Source organism: Cryptomeria japonica, chromosome 1 (assembly GCF_030272615.1).
Source record: "Cryptomeria japonica chromosome 1, Sugi_1.0, whole genome shotgun sequence".
Lineage (NCBI taxonomy): Eukaryota > Viridiplantae > Streptophyta > Pinopsida > Cupressales > Cupressaceae > Cryptomeria > Cryptomeria japonica.
The window spans coordinates 18,106,917-18,126,279 of NC_081405.1; the positions used below are offsets into that span (position 1 = coordinate 18,106,917).

The window sequence follows — 19,363 nt, forward strand, 5'->3', positions numbered from 1 at the left end:
TCCTTAAACAACATTCAACTGAGATTTTCAACCTTATTTCCCCTTTATTTCAAAAGATAGTAATCCAATAGGTTCATATAATTAATGACCAAGACTCTTGACATTTAGTACTCAGAATTTCTGAGAACAGAGGGCAGCCATGAACATTCAACTGTCTGGAAGGACATTAAATGATGGACAAATGAACCTGATTTGGAGTCGCCCAGCTGGATAAATGAAGAAGCAAGCAAAATCTCTCCACTTTGAGCCTTCCTCTTGCCAAATCAGATATTTCTCCAAAATTACCCCTGTTGCTAATGCAGATGAAATAGAAAAAAAATTCCAGCAGTCCTCAGTGCCAAATATGTGATGAAAATGATTGTCTCAGGGAAACAAATCCAAAGCACCAATGCCCACAAAAATCTGCCTCTTGAATCAAGAGATATGAATGAAAATCTGAGGTTCAGTAGTTCTGATTGAACCCCATAGCAGACCTGATATATGTCTGAAAACTCCTTCCAATCTACTCGAAATCACCTCCAAAATGCTTTTACATAAATCGCCTAATGTCTCCCATGCAAGTGCTGACTTCCAATGAAGGTTATGTAGCTCCAGCAAGGTAATAATAGCAAATCGTAGGTGTCAGGCCAGCCTGGACAGACTTGCTTCAGAACTGAAATAATAATAGTTGCCAGCAATATTGTCCTCTCTTAACCACTAAATATCATCTCTACCTCCCTCCAAACAAAGCGCTATCATCCAATGGAAGGGTCAATGCACAAACAAGGATGACCAAGCAAAATTGTGGTATTAGGGTTGAAATTCGAATTTGCTTCAGACCTGAATTTTTACCAGCAACTTCATTAATTCACAATCAATTGTTTCAAGGATGAATCGCCCTATGTCTTCAAAAATAATCGATGCAATTAGGAATCCCAAACTGAAATGCTGAAGACACTATGAACCATCCACCATGAAAATGCAACAAAACTCGATAAGCTCAATATGGAAGACTGAATTGTCTCCCACTTTCGGCTGCAACCCCTCGGAAGGTCTTTCACTCCCTCAATTATGCTATCAATAGGAGTTTCCGTTCCCAAAGACAATTATCTGCAGAAACCCCTAGGTTCTACAAGACCCAATCAATTCAATTCTCAACTCATGGCTGCCTTGAAACTCAACTTGATCTCCTTTAATACTTTTTCACCCCAACATCCAGAAGCTTCTAGAAGTGACTTTATGATATAATATTTAATTAGTCACTTCTATCATTTTTTAATTTATTTGATAACTTTATAAATAATTAACTTACTATTATTAATTAAAATAATTAATTAAGTTATCCATGAAAAATAATAATAATTTGGACAACTTAACTAATTAAATTAATTAATTAATTCCTCTCCAAAAATGTTGAGTCCCCTTCTCCTTAGTCCTCAGATATTCACGGGATTGGCCTATCACCTGACCCTTGTAGGCCAAGAGGAGTGATTAGGGGGTCGATTTGCAGTGATTCATGGTTTCACATTTCATGTATACTTGATTCTATGGCGAAATAAGGAGATTACACGTATTGCAAGATGTGTGCACTTTAATTATAATAGAATAATATTTTAAAAGTGCAATTAAATTAATGTGTAATAAAATAATAATAATGTGTAATAAAATAATAATAATAAAGGATATGAAAAGAATACTTGTGAATATCTCTTCTTGTGTCGACTTGTGGAGCCGAAGGGTTTTCTGCAGACAATCATTTGGGAAAGAGAACTCCCAATGGTTAGCATAACTGAGGAGGTGAGAGATCTTCCGAGGGGTTGTTGTTAGAGGGGGAGACAAATCAGTCTTCCTAAGTGTGCTTATTGAGCTTGTTGTAGTTTTCATGGAGGTTGGGATTCATAGCATTTTCAGATTATCACATTGAGGGTCCTAATTGCCACGATTTTCAGTGAAGGAGAGAGGCGAACTGATTGAAGATCCTTTGTAGGTCGAATTGTGGAGTGTGCTGATCAGAATTGCAGGACTAAAGGGAAATTTTGGGTTTCCTCTATCCCCACGATTTTGCCCTTTCCTCATCATTAAGGCACCAAACCATATAAAGAAAGACAGCGATTTTTTTGAAAAGCAGAGGTGATTCCTTTTGATGTGTTTTGACGGTGCATTGTAGAAGATCCAGCTCAATATCAGTCTGAGACAGAAATCGCAGCAGATAGCCTCTTACCCACGATTTTGTTCATGACTCATCTATTTGGCATCGAATCATATCATTGAAGCAGCAGGGGTGATTTGTATTGAAGGTCGAACTGACTCATTGGAGGCTCCCTAACCTCCAATATTGCTTGCTTCTTCAAGGTGATTTATTCCAGGTTCCTTTGGCATCATTAAACTCATTGTACTCTCAGTTTGAATGAATGATTTAGTTACAGTCATGCGTCTTCAGAAGTCTGAAAATGGTCCATGTTAACAGTCCATGTATTTGATCATACTGTTGCCTATGTAATGTCCTTTTGATGATCAAATGAAATAAATAAGGAAGGAGTTTGGGTTGCATCATTACCTTTACATTCATGATTATCTGAGGATGTATGACAAATGTTTGTCATAAGGTCAGTGTGTTGTTGGTTATGATTTTGTGGACTTAGATTCATATATATCATCAACAGATAGCTGCTTATGCATCTCTAGGTAACTATCGGTCAAAGAGAGTCATTTAGAAGTTGATTATTCATGAAATATTCATGTATGATGGTCTCCATTACAAACTGAAAACTCTCTCAACATAACACACAAACTTCAGAACAGCATAACACACAGTTTGGGCAAAACATATTCCTTGTTTTCAGTCATTATAGGACAGGATATTTCATGATACTTGACTTTGTAAACCCATTTACAACTGATAGGTTTCTTCCCATGAGGCAGACCAGAAAGAACCCAAGTGTGATTCTTCAGAAGACTATGGTATTCTGTCTCCATAGCCTTTTCCCAAACAGGAATGCCTTTAGCCTCGGAATATGTTTGGGGCTCATGGATGTTGTGGATGTTGGCCATAAGTGCAAAGTTGACTGTATTCTGCTATTTTCTCTTGCGGCGAACTGATCTATCCTCAAGAAGCTCATCATCACAAAGATCTCCTATTGTCTTGGCCCACCATTTAGGCCTAAGGGTAGAAGTACCAACATCTGGCATTGGAGGAACAACATCCCTTGGAGTTTCCGAAACAAAGTCATCTAGATGCGAGTCTTGTGAAAAAATCAGGTGGTGTTGGATCGGTAGATTCCTCATCTTCAGAGTCAGAATGCTTTGAAGCCCTCCCATCATGGGAACCAAGAGGAAGACGAACACCAACATCAAAAGTCTCCACAGACTGAGTCACAGGACTAAGAGTAGTAGAAGGCATAAATGGACAAGTAGTCTCATCAACCACAATATCACGGCTGAAAATGAGACGATCTGTCTCCACATCAATCAACCTGTAGGCTTTGTGATTGTCATTGTAACCAGTAAACATAAGTGTTTGGCTCTTTCAATCTAGCTTAGCACACTTGGCATCTAGAATCCATACATGAGCGGTAGAACCAAAGGCTTTCAAATGGCCCACTTTAGGCTTGCATCCTGACCAGGCTTCTTCAGGAGTCATCTTCTTAACAACATGTGTAGGTGACCGATTCAGGAGGTAGACTGTTGTGTAAACTGCTTCAGCCCAGTATTTCTTAGGAACATTGCGATGCTCTATCATAGAACGAGCCATTTCAGTAATGGTTGAGTTGGCACTTAATGCCATGTGTAGCGCAAAATGTAGAGAAGTCATTGGAACAAAACTCCCCCCCATTATCTGACCTTAGAGTGGCAATCTGAGAACCGGATTCTTTCTCAACTAAGGCCTTAAACTGCTGAAAGGTACTAAACACATCTGATTTATTTTTCAGAAAATACACCCACATTTTCCGACTGAAATCATCAACAAATAACAAGAACCTGCAACCAGTAACAGATGGAGTGTTCATTGGCCCAAATATATCACCGTTAACCAATTGAAGGACCTTGGAGGCTCACTGGGAATCACCATTGGAGAATGGTGTCCGATACTGCTTCCCCGCTTGACAAGCTCCACAAACTCCATGATTTTGAGGTTGGATCTCAGGTAGACCAGCAACCAAACCCTCCTGAGACAGTTGAGAGAGATAGTGCACGTTTAAGTGCCCATAACGTTGATGCCAAAGTGTTCTAATGGATGTACTCCTAGCAACCAGAACATGCTCCTGAGAATCACTAGAATCAACAAGTCTATACAAACCATGATCCTCAAGTCCCATAGCGATAGTAATACGAGTCTCCCTATCAACAATGTTCCAGGTGGACGAACTGAAGACAACATCTAATTGAGGAGAATGCCTCATGATCTGACTGACGAAGAGGAGATTGTGTTCCATGCCTGGAACATAACAGACATCAAGAAAAAGTAAATTTGTACTTCATGAGTGAATCTGGACAGTGCCCTTACCAGCAACTGTGTACTCTTCTCCTCCTCCGAAGAAAACTGAATCCGAGAATGGTTCAAATTTTGTGAACCAATCCCAACGATGAGTAAAATGCCACAAAGCCCTGAATCAATATACCAGGCAAAAGAGTGTATTCGATTTGTTGTTCTCTTGGCCATAAAAGCATAGAATACAGATTCTTTCTGCTTTGAGTGCTCTGCGACATTTGCCTTTTGTTGAGACCCTCCCTACTTCTTTTGTTCAAAAGCCAATCGAATTTGACACTCGGCCTTCGTGTGACCAAACTTATGACAATAATTGCACTGAATGTTCTTCTTCTTCTTCTTGTCCTTAGAAGAACCAGAGCCTTTTGGCTGAGAAGATTGAGCCTTCCCTTTGTTCTTAGCAAAAGATTTGGCAGAGAATGCTTGCTCAATGGAGGTGGAACTGGTACTACTCCCAAACTACTGGCGCCACCAATTTTGCTATAAAAGCTTGTTACAAAGATCGGGAAACTTCAAATCGACGTCAATGGAAGTGATATTGAGTATTTCGATGAAATGCTCATAAGATTTGGGCAAGCTCTTCAGAGTGATGACAACCATGTCCTCTTCCTCCATTGTGCGACCAATCGCCTCAAGTTGATCACGAATGTCCTTGATCTTTGTCATGTGATCCTGTAGAGGTGTCCTCTCGTACATCATAATCAAAAACAGCATGTTCTTCAGAAAGAATGCTCTGCTCTTATCAGAGGTTTCATGGAGACTCTTCAAATGATCCCATATCTCCTTCGCAGTTTTGTCGAATGGTACCTGAGGTAGCTACTCATCGGTGACGGAGAGTTTAATGAGCATGATTGCTTCCCAGTTGCACTCATCCCATTTGTGTTGATCTTTTCCAACAACGATTGGATGTTGAGACATGCCCAAAACAACTGCATCAAGACATCAGTACTCAAAAATTGTCAACATGCGCTACTTCCAGGTGTTGTAGTTGCGGCCGTTGAATTTCTGGCTTCTTTCGAGCATAATGTTTGTCAGAGATGCCATCACGTACCCCGAGGTTGAACTAGTGAAGGCACGAATTCCAATGCATGAAAACCAGCAGATGAAAGCAGAGGGTTTTTAAAAATTCTGCAAGTCGAATTCAAAGGCAAAAACTAAAACCCTAGCATGGTTTTCGAGGCAAAAAGAAATTGGAAGACTCAAAAAAGCAGACGGAGACCCAGATGAGTTTTCAAAAAACCCACTAATAATCTGCAATCGAAAAAAAAAATTCGACTTGAAACGAAGGGTCAAAACCCTAGACGATTTGTAGAAACCCTAGGTCGTCAAAAAACGTGCAGATTTCTTAGAAAAATTACCCAGGTCGCAGAAAAAAAAATTTACTGAGGGTTTGGAATAAACCCTAGGTACAAAAATTTGGATTTTGCACGCAACCCAACCTTTTCCGCCGAAAAACGTGAACTCAGATTGCACGAAAAACAGAAGCCGTCAAAAATATCAGAAACTGGTCGAAAATAAATCACAGGCGATGCAAAGGGCAAAGATTACCAAGCAATGGAATATCGCATCGCAATTAGCAATGAAAATCGCACGAAGCCAAACCCACATCGCAGAAATAGTCAGCGACAGGTAGAAAGGGTCGGAAAAATGCCAAGAAATTGCGAAACCCTAGCCGCCACGGGCAGATAAAACGATCACCGTGTGAGATTCACGCGGGCAGAAAGACAAACATAGACCCGAAAAAAATCGCGCGAAAATCAAACGCCACACGGAGATATTTTGACCAGAAATGTGCCACGAACCCGCCACGAAAATCAAAACCCTTTTCACACAGACAATAAAAATAGATGGGTAGAGAAAAAAATAGCGACTTTTTTCTTTTACCCTTGTGCAGGAACGAACCAGGTAGCGAAAAGAAATCGCGCGACACAGAAAACGCAGCCAAAGAAAAAAAAAAAGACAGACATGGGTAGGGCAAAAATGCCCTCGAACAGACCCGCGATTTTGGATATAAAACACGAATGCAGGCAACGCAGGTTGAACAGAAAACACGAAAAAAAAATCGCGTTAAACCCTAAGCTTTGATACCATGTTCAAGAAAGAACTGGTAATTCTTCATTACATTAGCAAAAAGAAGGATTACAATATAAAGGGATTACAAAGTACTGTAGATATTAATGAAACCAACTACCTCTAACCAAAGAAACGGGACTCGAACTCGGCTTGGACTCGGCAAGGCTGAATCGTCTCGGGACTCGAGACTCGGAGTCAAAACTCGGCTAAGACTCGACTGGACTCGGCAAAGTGAAAAACTCAAGAAATTTAGAGATTTTTAAAGATTTAAAACTTGTTTCATGCACCCTTTATTAAATACACCTTAAAGACACAATAACATCATCAAATAGAAGCTAATTTGATTACATACACAAGTATACATCAATCACATAAGCATAAACGCAAATTGTAGCTGAAGGAAATAACAAACATAGATATATAAATATTGTCAAATGTATACAATATTACAAAACTCATGGAATAAAAAATCCATATCTTATGATCAAATGTTCCATACGAATACCAAAAGTAAAAACAACTACAAGCCTATGGCTCAGAGGAGCCTACATCCTGTTGTGACCATTTCACACATCGCCCCATCAGGATGGGGACCCCCTCTTTTTTTCTTTTTTTTGGCTTTGCTTTCTCTTAGCTAGGTTTTTCTTTGCTTGCTAGATGTTTTGAGTGAGTTAGCGGTTGCCTGGGTTGGGTAGGTTAGGGTTTCCTTCGCAGAGCTCACCTAGGGTTTCTTCCAAAGCCAAATTTGACCTACCTTGGGGATGTCATGTGTTGTCTGCCTTGAACCCTTGATGTAATCTTAGAAGGATCTTACCTTTTAGGAGATGGAAAATGTATAGATTGTGAAAGGAGGTTAAAAGTTTTGAGTCAGGATAGGTCAGGGTTGTTGGTTTTTTGGTCAGAGTCTTGTCTTCTGTCGAGTCGAAGTCGATTGAATGGAGCCTGTAAGCAAATATAGACCTGAGTGACAAAGAGAAGATTCAAGGAGGTGAATTTAAGGCATGATAGATGGAAAAGGTAAGGAATTTGAACTTAATTAATGAATTTCGCTCTTGACCCTTCCAAAGGGTCCAAAGCGAAATTCCTCAAATCACCTATTTTCTCCTTGTAGAAAGTCAAAACATGATTCCTATGGCATGGTTGAAGGTGGAGTGATGTATTTTTGCCTTGCAAGATGAATTGAAGTGAAGGAAATGAAGGATCAAGTCTAAAACTTGAATTTCGCTCCTGACCCTTCCAAAGGGCCCAGAGCGAAATTCTCAAGATCACTTAATTTGCTCATGATGGAGACTAAGGTAGAAATTCCTAGGCCTTGGTGGAAAGAAATCTAGTATATGCTTGCCTTGGAAAGCAATTTGGGGTAAAAAAAAAATGATACAATTTGGACATAACCACAAAAATCGCTCCTAACCTTCCAAAGGGTCCAGGGCGAAGTCCTTTGAAATCCACATTTTTCACCTTGTTTGAAGGCAAAAGGCAAAGCTCATAATGGCAAGAACATTAGAAGTTAAGCATCAAGATGGTGAAATAATGAAAAAATGGAGAAAAGTGGCAAACATTAAAGAAACATCGATATCTCCTAGGCTTGCCTATGCTTCTTCAAGAGATTCACAAATAAAGTCACATTCAAGACACATTTTCCCTCTCATAAATTGCTAATTAAACCTCATTTGGATAAATAATGCAAATCCGCCTTGGTTAAACATTTGTCAAATGTGTTAAATTGATCTTTGGGCCTTAAAATTCAAAAAATTCACTCTTTGCCGCCCAATTATATTTTTTTTTTAGCCTTATTGCTAGGTTGGCCACCTTGAAGATGATTTTTTAGAATTTTATTTGTTTATTTAAGAGGTCGGCCTCTTGGGAAAATGATGAAATCGCGATAAAAAGGTAAGTAGATTTGACAAGCATTAATCATTCATTCATATTTTTCTTCCTAAGCGAATTAGAGGAGCAGAAGTGGAAGAGCAGATTGCAGCAGGTAGGCGAATTTCCGATCCATGAAGGCTGGTTAAGGACTGAATCTGCAAAGGCGAACCTGAAGTGCAGACCTGAAACCTTTGAAACCCTTTGAATACCACTTGGAAGGAAGGCGAATCCAACAGCAATTTCCATTTTTTATCCATCTTTTCAAGTTGATAATTAGAAGTCAAAGGTAAGGTGTGCAATCTGATTTTTTGACAAGGTATTGAAGATCTGATTCGAGTTTCTATATCAATCTTGTTAAGGTTAGGTCTTCAATAATCTAGTTTGATTTCTCGGTGATGTCAAGTTTGAAAATTCATAATTTTAAAGGTTTTATCATTTCATTTTCAAATTTTAATTGTTTCTTTAAGAAACCTCAAGTCGGCTATCTAAAGTTCTATACCTAGACCTAACTTAAGCTTTTTTGTAGGTAGCAAATGGCGACCACACGAGCAAGTGGATCCGCTACCCGGCAGGCTCTCATCAAAGAAGATCAAAAGAATGATGATTTGAAGACAAGGATCGTGTCCAAATGGAGCAATATTGGAGACACCAACTTAGGGAACTTCAATGTAAAGAAGTTTCGAGAAGCACCCTGCATCAGCAAGCCATCACCCACAGCCAAGAAGATAATTGAGAGTGGCATCATCAAGGCCACAAGCTTCCCTCCCGCAATCAAATGTCATGAGCTAATGATCGAATGTGCCAGGCACTATGATTCACATTCAAGGACAATCGTAGCCGAAGATGGAACTGTCCTAGCCTATCTTTCAGAAGAAGCTATAAGTGAAGCTTTTCATCTTCCGGAGCCGAGAGATATGATCTACGAGAGCTTAGAAGGAGCTAAGTCTGTCTACGAGGATGACCCTGATACCTGTCTGAACTTCATCAATAAGAATTGGTTACTCAAGAGTAGGCCTCGCTTGAATAAGATACCTAATACGCCGCACTAGGACGTTGCAAGGAGGGATTCACCAACGACTATCTCCAGAAGCACAAGAGTTCGTGAAGAAACATGGTGCATGGTTCATTCAATTTTCTAAATTCACCTACATCAGGGTCCATGGATGTCCTTAACCTCCTTATATGATGCCAAGGTATCCTACAGACAGAATAATATTACTTGAAGTAACTAGACAGTTGGCAGCTTGTGCTAAGGCATCAAGACATAAGCATGGGAATGGTATCCCCATACCTATTTCATTGGGAAATTCAATTGAAGTGTGTCCTAATTCTCAAGCAGCCGAAGATGCAGAAAAGGAACTATCTCTGTATTCATTCACATCCTTTGCCTCGAGAGAGAATTTTGATCCTCATGGTCATATGGAAGAGACAGTTGAGAAGAAGTATAGACATGTGTTTCAAGTAGAGGACTTCTGGATGAATGTTCAGGATGATGTGGAGGTGAAAAGAAAGATGCATTCTAGATTACCCTTGGATCTTATCAAGAAATGTAAAGTTTATAGAGTAGCCGATCAAGCACAAGACAGTGGTAGATATCTCCAATCATCCTATGAGAAGGAAGACAAAGAAGTGAAGATAGATTGGAATGAGCAAGAAGTTGCAGACCTGAGAACATTGATGGACCCAGTTTTGAATTGCACTCGCAGATGGGTGGACATCTAGCATCAAAAATTGAAGGAGCAGAATATAGCCATGACATTCAGCCTAGAAGCAAGAACGGAAGAAGGAGAAGCAAGTGTGAGTGAGAATACTTCTCATTCCAAGGGGTCAAAGAGAAAGGAAGGACCTAAGAAGAGAGAACCATCCAAGAAGAAACAAAAGCTGAATCATGATCGTCCATCGAGTACTTCTTCTAGACATGAAAAGGAGATAAGACAAGGAGAGGATCAAAGAGAGATAGTGTATGAAGTTGATAAGTCTATGGAATCCACAGTGCAGAATGATAAACAAGGCAAAGGACGAACACCTTAGCACTCTTCAAGTCGGTCTCTTCCTCTCCAAGTTGGCGCTAGTGAGTGAAAAGAAGAAAAGAATGATGATGAAGCAACATCTCCTTTCAAAGTTGAGGGGCCTTTGCCCGAGGAAATACAGGTAAGGGAAAGAAAGTCTTCCATTCCGGATTGGCTGAAAGAAAGACTGACGAGGGCAGTTGTAGTTGAAGAGGAAGAACAAGTATTTGATTTGGAAAGTCTCATAGGAAACTCTAAGGAAGAAATCGAAAAGAAGAAGGCTACAAAGATGTCAAAGGTAGTTAGAGATGATGCAGGATCCAGGAAGATAGAGGTAGCTACACCAGCAGTGTTCAAGTATGAGGATGAGATTGTGGCAGAAGAATATGATTTAGAGACATTTGATCTTGGTCCACTTACCTCCGAGCAAGCAATGGAAGAAGCAATCGATTCAGTGAAAGTAGTTAATGATAAACTAAAGGAAGAAACGGAAAAGAATAAAAGGTTGGAAAAAGAGGTTAACGCTTGGAAGAATTATTTTAGCCACCTTAATCAGTTGTTAAGACGACAGGATCCAGCAGTCTCACCCTTGCAAGCACTCCCTCCTGAGTCAATAAATGAGGCAAAAAAGATGAAGAACTTAGCCCAACTCATGAGTACATGGATTGATGAATCCTATAGGGTGGTCATGGAATTTGTAGCAAGAATGATGAAGACAGTCCATAGAGCTATCCAAGTCCTTGAGATCATTCATAATCTAGTAGTGACTGTGGATGCCTTCACTCACACTAGAGATATTGTCATCCCTGTATTACATGTGGTAAGAAGGACATCAAGATAGGTTTTAGCACAAGAGAAGATAATTGATGGAGGAACCCATAATCTTCTACAATGGTCAACTTTACTCCAAATGAAGGAAGTTCTATTCGAGGACATCAATAGTAGATGCAGCCGAGTGGAGGATACTATCAATCCTATTCTGGATAAGGTGTTTGATGTATTATGTACAATCCTTGACAGAAAGATAGAGATCGAAACAGATGTGGATGTCCAAGAATTGGAAGACAAGATCAAGGTTATTTTTTGCAAAGGGGAGAACATGATCATAGAAAAGCAACGAGATCAGATGTATGCTACTATGTTCCTGATCGAGAGAACAAAAGAACTAGAGCATGGATGGGAGATTGTAATATCCCAATTATTTTTTTTTGTTGTTAGGCCAATAATAATCATCCACAAACAGATAGCCCGTTAAGGTTAGAAAGCATAAACTGAAAACTTGCTGGAAAATGCAACCCTTCCACTTTCTGATCACCAAGTGCCCAATGTGGGAAGGTGAGAGCATACGGTGAATAGGGGATCGTTGGATCTCAATTCTGCTGAAAAATGAAATGGATTACAATACTGGGCGGCAAGCCAACCCCTTCCGCTTATCCAGCGGGAATGCAAGAAACTAGGCGGTGAACTAGCCAAGAGAAACATACAAAGGCACAAATCACTCAACCACGATATTTCAACGGGAGGACTGAAATTACAAAACAATCTCAACTCAACCGCTTACGCAGCGGGAGGACCATTACAATCAAACATCACTCGACCACTTATGCAGTGGGAGGACTGAATTACAATTTACTTGAAAATAGGCGGCAAGCCAACCTCTTCCACTTTTCAACAGGGTGAGAGTTACAAGCCAGAATTGGTTAGTAGTACTACTACTTAACCTTACAATAATCAAGATAATGTGAGAAGAGAGTAATGTTGAACATCCAAATAAGAAACATGAAATTCTGCTAACATCAAAAATCTGCAAACTGGAATTACAAAACCAGCAGCCTATGGATTCACTAAAACGCTCATTACTCACCCAGTTCACCCAAAATCTGTTCTAAACAGTTGCTATACCAGCTACAATGAAAACAAACCCAAAGAAAGCCATCGAAACACCCATATTTATTTTGCACACTTCCCAATGCATTCACTAAACCCCACGCCTAACCTGGGAAGTTTGATTTACAATATAAAAATCCACACTCAAAATAAGATGCTAAAAACTTACAAGATGCATCGCCAGTGGTAGGAAGGATGGATGAGCCAGTACCCAGAATGATGGAATCGCCTGGCCAATAGGTATGAGTAAAACACACTTTGAGCAGTCCCGCGACCAGCAACCAGAAAACACTCCAATCTCAAACAAAACACTCCACAATCTGCAACTCACTCACCAATAGCACTGGGAATACATGGACACAACTAGGTACTATCTTGCAAGTACGAAACTGAGACTTAGCTAGGAAGCCACACTTCGAAGCTCAGATTTTCAATCACCAATTCAGCAACATAACGATGCAAATTCATTTGATGCCACAAAATGGAGCCCAAGGCTCTTATTTATAACTTCTAACTCCCCAAAACCAAATGCAAATGCTCACAAATTCGCCCAAATACAATTTTTCCATTTGCATTTCCTTTACCCAAAGATGGCGCCATACTTAGACAAGGAATCACGCCAAGTAAGTCAAGGACCATGACTTAGCAAACAAATGTGGTGAAATAAAATAATATCTCCCTTATTAATTTGGCGTCCCTTTCTAGACATAAAATCCGCCTAGCACTTAGGAGATATTATGCGCCATTTTCATTTCCAATAAATCAGTAGTAAAAATAATCAGATTAATTAAATATTAAACCTTAGGATAAGGAAATAATATTTAATTATATCACTTATGACTCCAATACTGATTATTGTCAAAACCAGGATGAAGTTGAGCAAGTAGGACCACTGAACTGCTGCAAGATCAAGACCCTGTCCACTGCCAGAAATAGAAATATGCTATTCTGCCACTTACTAAAAATAGTAAATCATGAACTACTACTCCAAAAAATAGGATCTTTGCACCCAATGACAAGGCATGGAGAGCTCAGTAGGGCAGTCTCGCCAAAATAGCCAACCCCTGACTTACTAAAAATAGTAAGTTCTCGCCTCATCAAAGATTGAAACCCTATGTCTGCATTCCACATAGCCTACGGGTCTCAGGAATAGGCCACTGGACTACTAAAAGTACATCAATGAGAAAGGGACATTACAGAGATGACCCTTCTTGCAGCTTTTGATCAAGTCCTTCACTTGGAAGAGCGGATGAAGAACCTGCATGAGATTCCCATTGCTGAGATCGAGGGGATTATGTCTAGATTCATTGAATATGCCAGAAAAGAACATAGAAAAGGGAACAAAATTCTAGATGATAAGTTGTTATGAAATGATGTGGCAATTCAATTCCTATTGGGCTATGTTTCCTCGTTATTTGTGCCAATTTCTATTGGCTATGTTATGATAATGCTTATCTAATTAGGGTGACTTTTGTGGCAAACCCTAATTAGGGTTTAGGTGTCAAAATCTTAGCCTTTGATCTTCTTTAGATCTAGGTCGTTCATTGTATTTGAGAGTGCTATATAAGCCCTCACTCAATTCATTTTAAAGAGTTAGAGAAAAGAGAGAAGAATAATAAGATTGTTAGCAGTAGAGATAAAAGTTGTGAAGAGAGAAAGTTGAACAATTGTTGTTATATTTTGCTATGAGATCAATAAAATATTAAAGTTATGGTGTTTTATTGCAATCTTTGTGGCTTTTTACATGATTGTTTATCTTCTTGAATCACTCTTAGTGGAGATAGTTCTCAAATTTTAGAGTTAGATTGAGTGACAAATGTTGTGTTTGATCTTTTGGTAAAACTCATAGTCCAAACCACTAGCCACTTACTGATTGTAAGCGTGCCCTGTGTGGTCAACTGGAGATATTGAAATTGTTTAGAGTTCAATCATTATTTGAATATCGATATGTATCTAATTGATAGTATCTATGTTCATTAGTGATTCGAAAATCCTTGAATTCCCTTAGAAGATTGCACCGATTCCAGTAAAGTTGTTGCTTTATGGCAATACTAAGATTGGTAGAGTTTCACCAAGATCACTCTCCATTTAATCATTCTTAGGTCTAGTTTAATATAGCCCTCTCGAACCCCCTATCTTTTGCCCTTTTTGAAACATCAATTAATATTAGGAAAATCCAGTTTCCTCAGTGAAAAGTAATTGCAAGAACAAGCTTTATTAGAAAGTACGGAAGGCCCCTTGATAAAACAGCAAACACAATGACCACTAGTGCTTATCCACACGTAGAGAACCTACATTCAAGAACCTTGGAGCTACTCCGATTGATCCTTCTGCGAGATCTTCAACATTCGGGGAAGCTTTATTCAAGAGAGGATAAGGTACCTTTAGGTATTTTATTTTGTGTTTGGTCGTGTACAAAAGACACATCAACACATCCCCCGGCCCCGGCCCCCTGCGAAGCCGTTTAAGGTAGGTCCTGGATGATTTGGCAACCATAGCCTCTCCCCTCACCAATATCAGGAATATTTGTGTCACTGTCTGCCTCTGACTTTGTTGTCTCTGCTCGTGCTCTCTGCTCCTCCTCTGCCATGGCTACAGCCTCAGCCTCTGCATCTGCCTGGTCAACCCAATCAATGTCATCAAAGACAAGTTTTGTTTCAGTGGCCCACTCAGCTTCAAGATCAACCTCATCCAAAATGATAGGGGTGATGTCAGCCAATGCATTCCTTCTCATTCTGAGGTGGAGGTTGTAGTGAGCAAAGACAAGATCGTTCATCTTCTCCGCAGATAATCTATTGCGCCTCTTGGAGTGTATGTGCTCAAACATACTCCAATTGCGCTCACAACCAGATGCGCTACATGGTTGGCTCAAAATGCGAATGGCCAACTTCTGAATATTTGGTGTTTTGGGGCCAAAAAAGCTCCACCAATTATCTGAATTTGAAATGAGAAAAATAAAAAAAAATCAGTCTCTCTCGAATCTCATTTAACAATATATAATAAAATTAAAATTATGCCTTAGAATGTATTTTTACCTAGCATCATAGTTGTCCTACTTTCTTTGCAAATAGTACGAGAGAAGTTCTCCCCTTGAGCATTTGAAAGCAATATGGTATTTCAATCTATATATGCCTCCATGAAATATTGTTTTGCAAAATTTACACTTCGTCTGCTCTTTTTTTTGCCCAAGAAAATCTTCATGAAATTTCCAAGCGGGGTCCTTTCTAAGTGGGGGTCTAGAACCAGACATTGTATGATAGTTTTGTGAAAATTGAGGCAAATAGGAAAGTCAAGGTTGCTGCAATAAGACATTATTACAAATACAAAAAAAAAATTAATATTTGAGAATTTGTGCATTCATTGTACATTTTTTTCAAAAAAACTAAGGTAGGGTTTGTAAATTCTTTTAAAAAGAAATGTAGGGTTTGATCAAAATTTCAAACCATACTTTTTTTTTAAAAGTAATTTACAAACCCTACAAACAACCCTACATACATTAGATTTTGGAAGAAAATGTAAAACTTTCAAATTAAATGAATAGAAAATGAAATTTTTGCTAAAAGAAACAAAAAAATCTCAAAAAATCTATCTTACCTCTTACAACAAGCTTGAAATGAGCTGCAAACTCTTCCTTTCCAACTCTTGATGCACCAAATCAAAGTATAATGCAGCCCCAATGTGATGAATGGATGAAATCTTGAGCTTCCTCCTTGCTGGTTTTTCTTCAATGAACACTTGTTTCTCTTCACAACTCACTTTACTCCTCCTATTTTGCCAAATGAATGAAATGAAGTTCACTTTTAGGGGCATAGAAAAATATAACCAAAAAAAAATCATATAAAAACCTTTTAAAACATGTTTTTTTTTGTCACTTTATTTGCCTTACACCAGCCGAGTCTGGGCGTCAGGACTCGGCCAAACTCGGCGATTTTGGGGTTGGACGATTTTAAGCGAGTTTCAGGTCTAAACTCGGTCGAGTCCGAGTTTGAGCCTGTCAAACTCAGCGTCCATCAATCAGCTCGGGAATCGCCCAAACTCAGCGATTTTGGGCGATTCTCGTTTCTCTGCCTCTAACAACCTAGTACTGTCTAATATGCCAACTAACTAATTACATATTGACCATTAACAATAAAGATATATTTTTCTAACAGTTGCAATGGTGATTTTAGGGCAAACTCTACAGCAATTAAGAAGGGGACACTACAGACTAATCTACACTAGCTGGTTGTTGGAGATCATACTAGTTTCACGCTGGAGTTAACAATTGAGGATTGAAATTTGTGAAACCTTTTATAAAGATAAATTTATGGTTTGCTCAAGGTGATTCATTATCGATTTTATTTGCTACGTGATTGGGTTTGGTTGCCTAGAAATCTGAGCAATATTTCAAGAAATATTTATGGACGATTTCAGACTTGCCATTTTGCAATCGGAACAAGAGCTGAGGGAAAATAAGGATGTGTGGTTTTTCCTATATATTGACGTGAGCCTTTGCTGGAGCTAAACATTTTCACTTCCTGAGCCAAACTGCTGCTTAGAAGATTGGCATGAGAACTTTATTCCTCTAGGGATGAGCATATTGGCACTGGATAAAATGTTTACTCCTGAATTTTATTTTAATTTGAGATTGTTTGCAAGTATTGGTAGCAATGTGACTGTTTGCTGATTGTTATTTTCAGATGTTTAAACATAAGATGCATTAATTGTAACACATTCGCATTGAATAAAAGAACACCAACATGCTCAAATATCATTATCAGTATTAACCTCTATATTATTAACACATAAATCTGGAAATTATTGCATTCAAAGTTCAGACCTGAAATTTATAATTTTGTGAAGGTTACAAGCCTGAACAGCAGGTCGACCTGCAGCAATGACTGTCCAAATGCTTCTCAAAGTCTGAAATCATCACTCAATCACTCCAATGCCTACAAACCCCAATGGTTTGTCCTCTACGCCAATCATCTATGCCAAGAAGGAATATCAAACACCAAAAAGAAGATTTGGAAGCAATCACACACTCCCACATGCCAGGAAAAAGTGGCGCTCTTCCCTAAGGCGATTTCTTGCTATAACTAATTCCTTCACCAAACAGAGTGTGTGATAGCTTGAAATGAGGCACCCAGCTGATAGGAAGGCAAAGAAAGAGTACCCAGAATGATAACTATTTCACCCACTGAGTTATGAGTCAAACATTATTTCCTGTTATTCTAAAGATATTGACCAGCATACTAAAAAAGCATTAGATCTCTGCCAAACTTGAGCAGCACGCTCAAAAAGAATTAAACACCAAAATATGATGCTGAATAGAAAAGGAATGTCACCAAAAATGTTGCAAACCCTCCTGCGATGTTGGTATAATTTCCCTCCATAAATCTGCAAGATCTTCAATAAATCCAAAATCCTTCACCAAACTTGAAGCTTGGCCCAAAAATGTTGATTTTGTTGTGGCAGCATTGAAGCAGCAACATGCAAACTTGAAATTTGGCCCAAAAATGCTGATTTCACTGGAGCAACACTATAGCAACAGCGTGCAAACTTGGAACTTGGCCCAAAAATGTTGTTTTGATGTCATGGTGCAATTTTCTTCCAAATATAAATCAAAGAATTGCAATCAATGAGATCAAATGTAATCCTAGGGTAAAATCATCTCAATGGATATGAGAGCTTTTGTCCTCAATCCAATTATAGAGAACCAATAGGGTTTTCGTATTCCAAGATGTCCAAACAACCAAGGGTTTTCGTCCTCGGATGCAAACTTTGACACAAAGCTCAAATTCTGATATTGAATGATAAATTGATAACAGCACATGAGATGCCAAATGAATCCAATCACACTCCTTTTGTAGCAATCCAATTGGGCCCATGGATCCAATTTCCTTATGTATTAATAAATACCTTTTTATTTTATTTTAATTATTTAAAAATATTTTCTATTTTATTAGTATTGAAAACACTTTTTATTTTAATACTAATACTAATTAAGTTGCCCCTTACATAAGAAATTACTAGGCCCCACTTGAAATTATTTCCCTTGCTTTGCCCTTTAGCCTATGGAAAATAGAGATAGGATAGAAGTCTTCTCTATGGCTCTATTTCTGAAAAGGAGACATGACACAGCTATGCCCTTATCTGCTTGATTGTTTGGCTATTAATTTATCTCTATTTTGAAGTCTAATTATGATGATAAATTTGAATGCACACTCACATTGCCTTCTATGTCAAATACTCCTTGATAGGTATTCAATCAATCATCTACATTTTTGAACTTTCTGACTTCTAAAAATAACTACTTAGAAACTACAGACATGTCTGTACAGAGTTTCTCCATTTCCTGATATTTAGAAGTAATACTTCCAGAACAAATACCTGTTTTGGAAAGCTTTCATGTTTACTCAAATCAGATGACATTGGTTTCAAACTTACAACAGTATTAAGAGATTCAAAATAATATTGAGTCAAAACTAGACCAGCATAGATAATTTTACCTCCAAATGAAGCAGCGACAGCAACAGAACCAGCAACTGAACCTGCTGCAGTTGCAGCTGCAGCAAACCCACTAGCACCAATGATAGGTACAATTGTACCCAATGTGGGTGCCAAAGCAGTCAACCCTGCAGCAATAGCTGGTGCTGCCAGACCTGCCATTTATGCACATATCCATTGTCAATGCTTTACACTGCAGCCTGGTCCTGTGGAAATCTATATCAACAAGCTTCATGAATAATATTGTATTAATGCAGAATGAAAGGAAAAAAGCTCCTTATGAACTTGTAAATTTAGACCTCCAGTAATAGCCAACAAAGCCCCTCCAGTCAAAGCTGCAGCCCCAATTATGCCACCACGCTTCCACTTTGACCATTGACCACCTTTTGCCTTCTCCTCCTGTTCTTGGGCTTCTTTCTCCTTCAGTGCAGCCATTGCTGAGCATGCAACCATAAGTTCCATTGCTGCCTGCAAAGTGTCAGAGCCCAATAATTAATTGAAACATTCAATTAAAAGACTTCAATGATTTCTATTAAGGATACATTTGAATGTGATAACATGTCCTTAAAAA

General features: G+C 38.8%; 1 protein-coding gene across 2 annotated transcripts in view; it reads right to left on the reverse strand.

Annotated features, from left to right (window-relative positions):
• The window catches only part of LOC131068216 (uncharacterized), a 168,261-nt gene that overhangs the window by 95,035 nt on the left and 53,863 nt on the right, over positions 1–19,363 (reverse strand). For both annotated transcript variants that reach the window (XM_058003408.2, XM_058003409.2), the window contains exons 4-5: positions 19,092–19,260; positions 18,795–18,947 (exon numbers count right to left, since the gene is read on the reverse strand). In XM_058003408.2, coding sequence (XP_057859391.1) covers positions 18,795–18,947; positions 19,092–19,260 — 322 coding nt within the window. The remainder of the gene's footprint in view (positions 1–18,794; positions 18,948–19,091; positions 19,261–19,363) is intronic.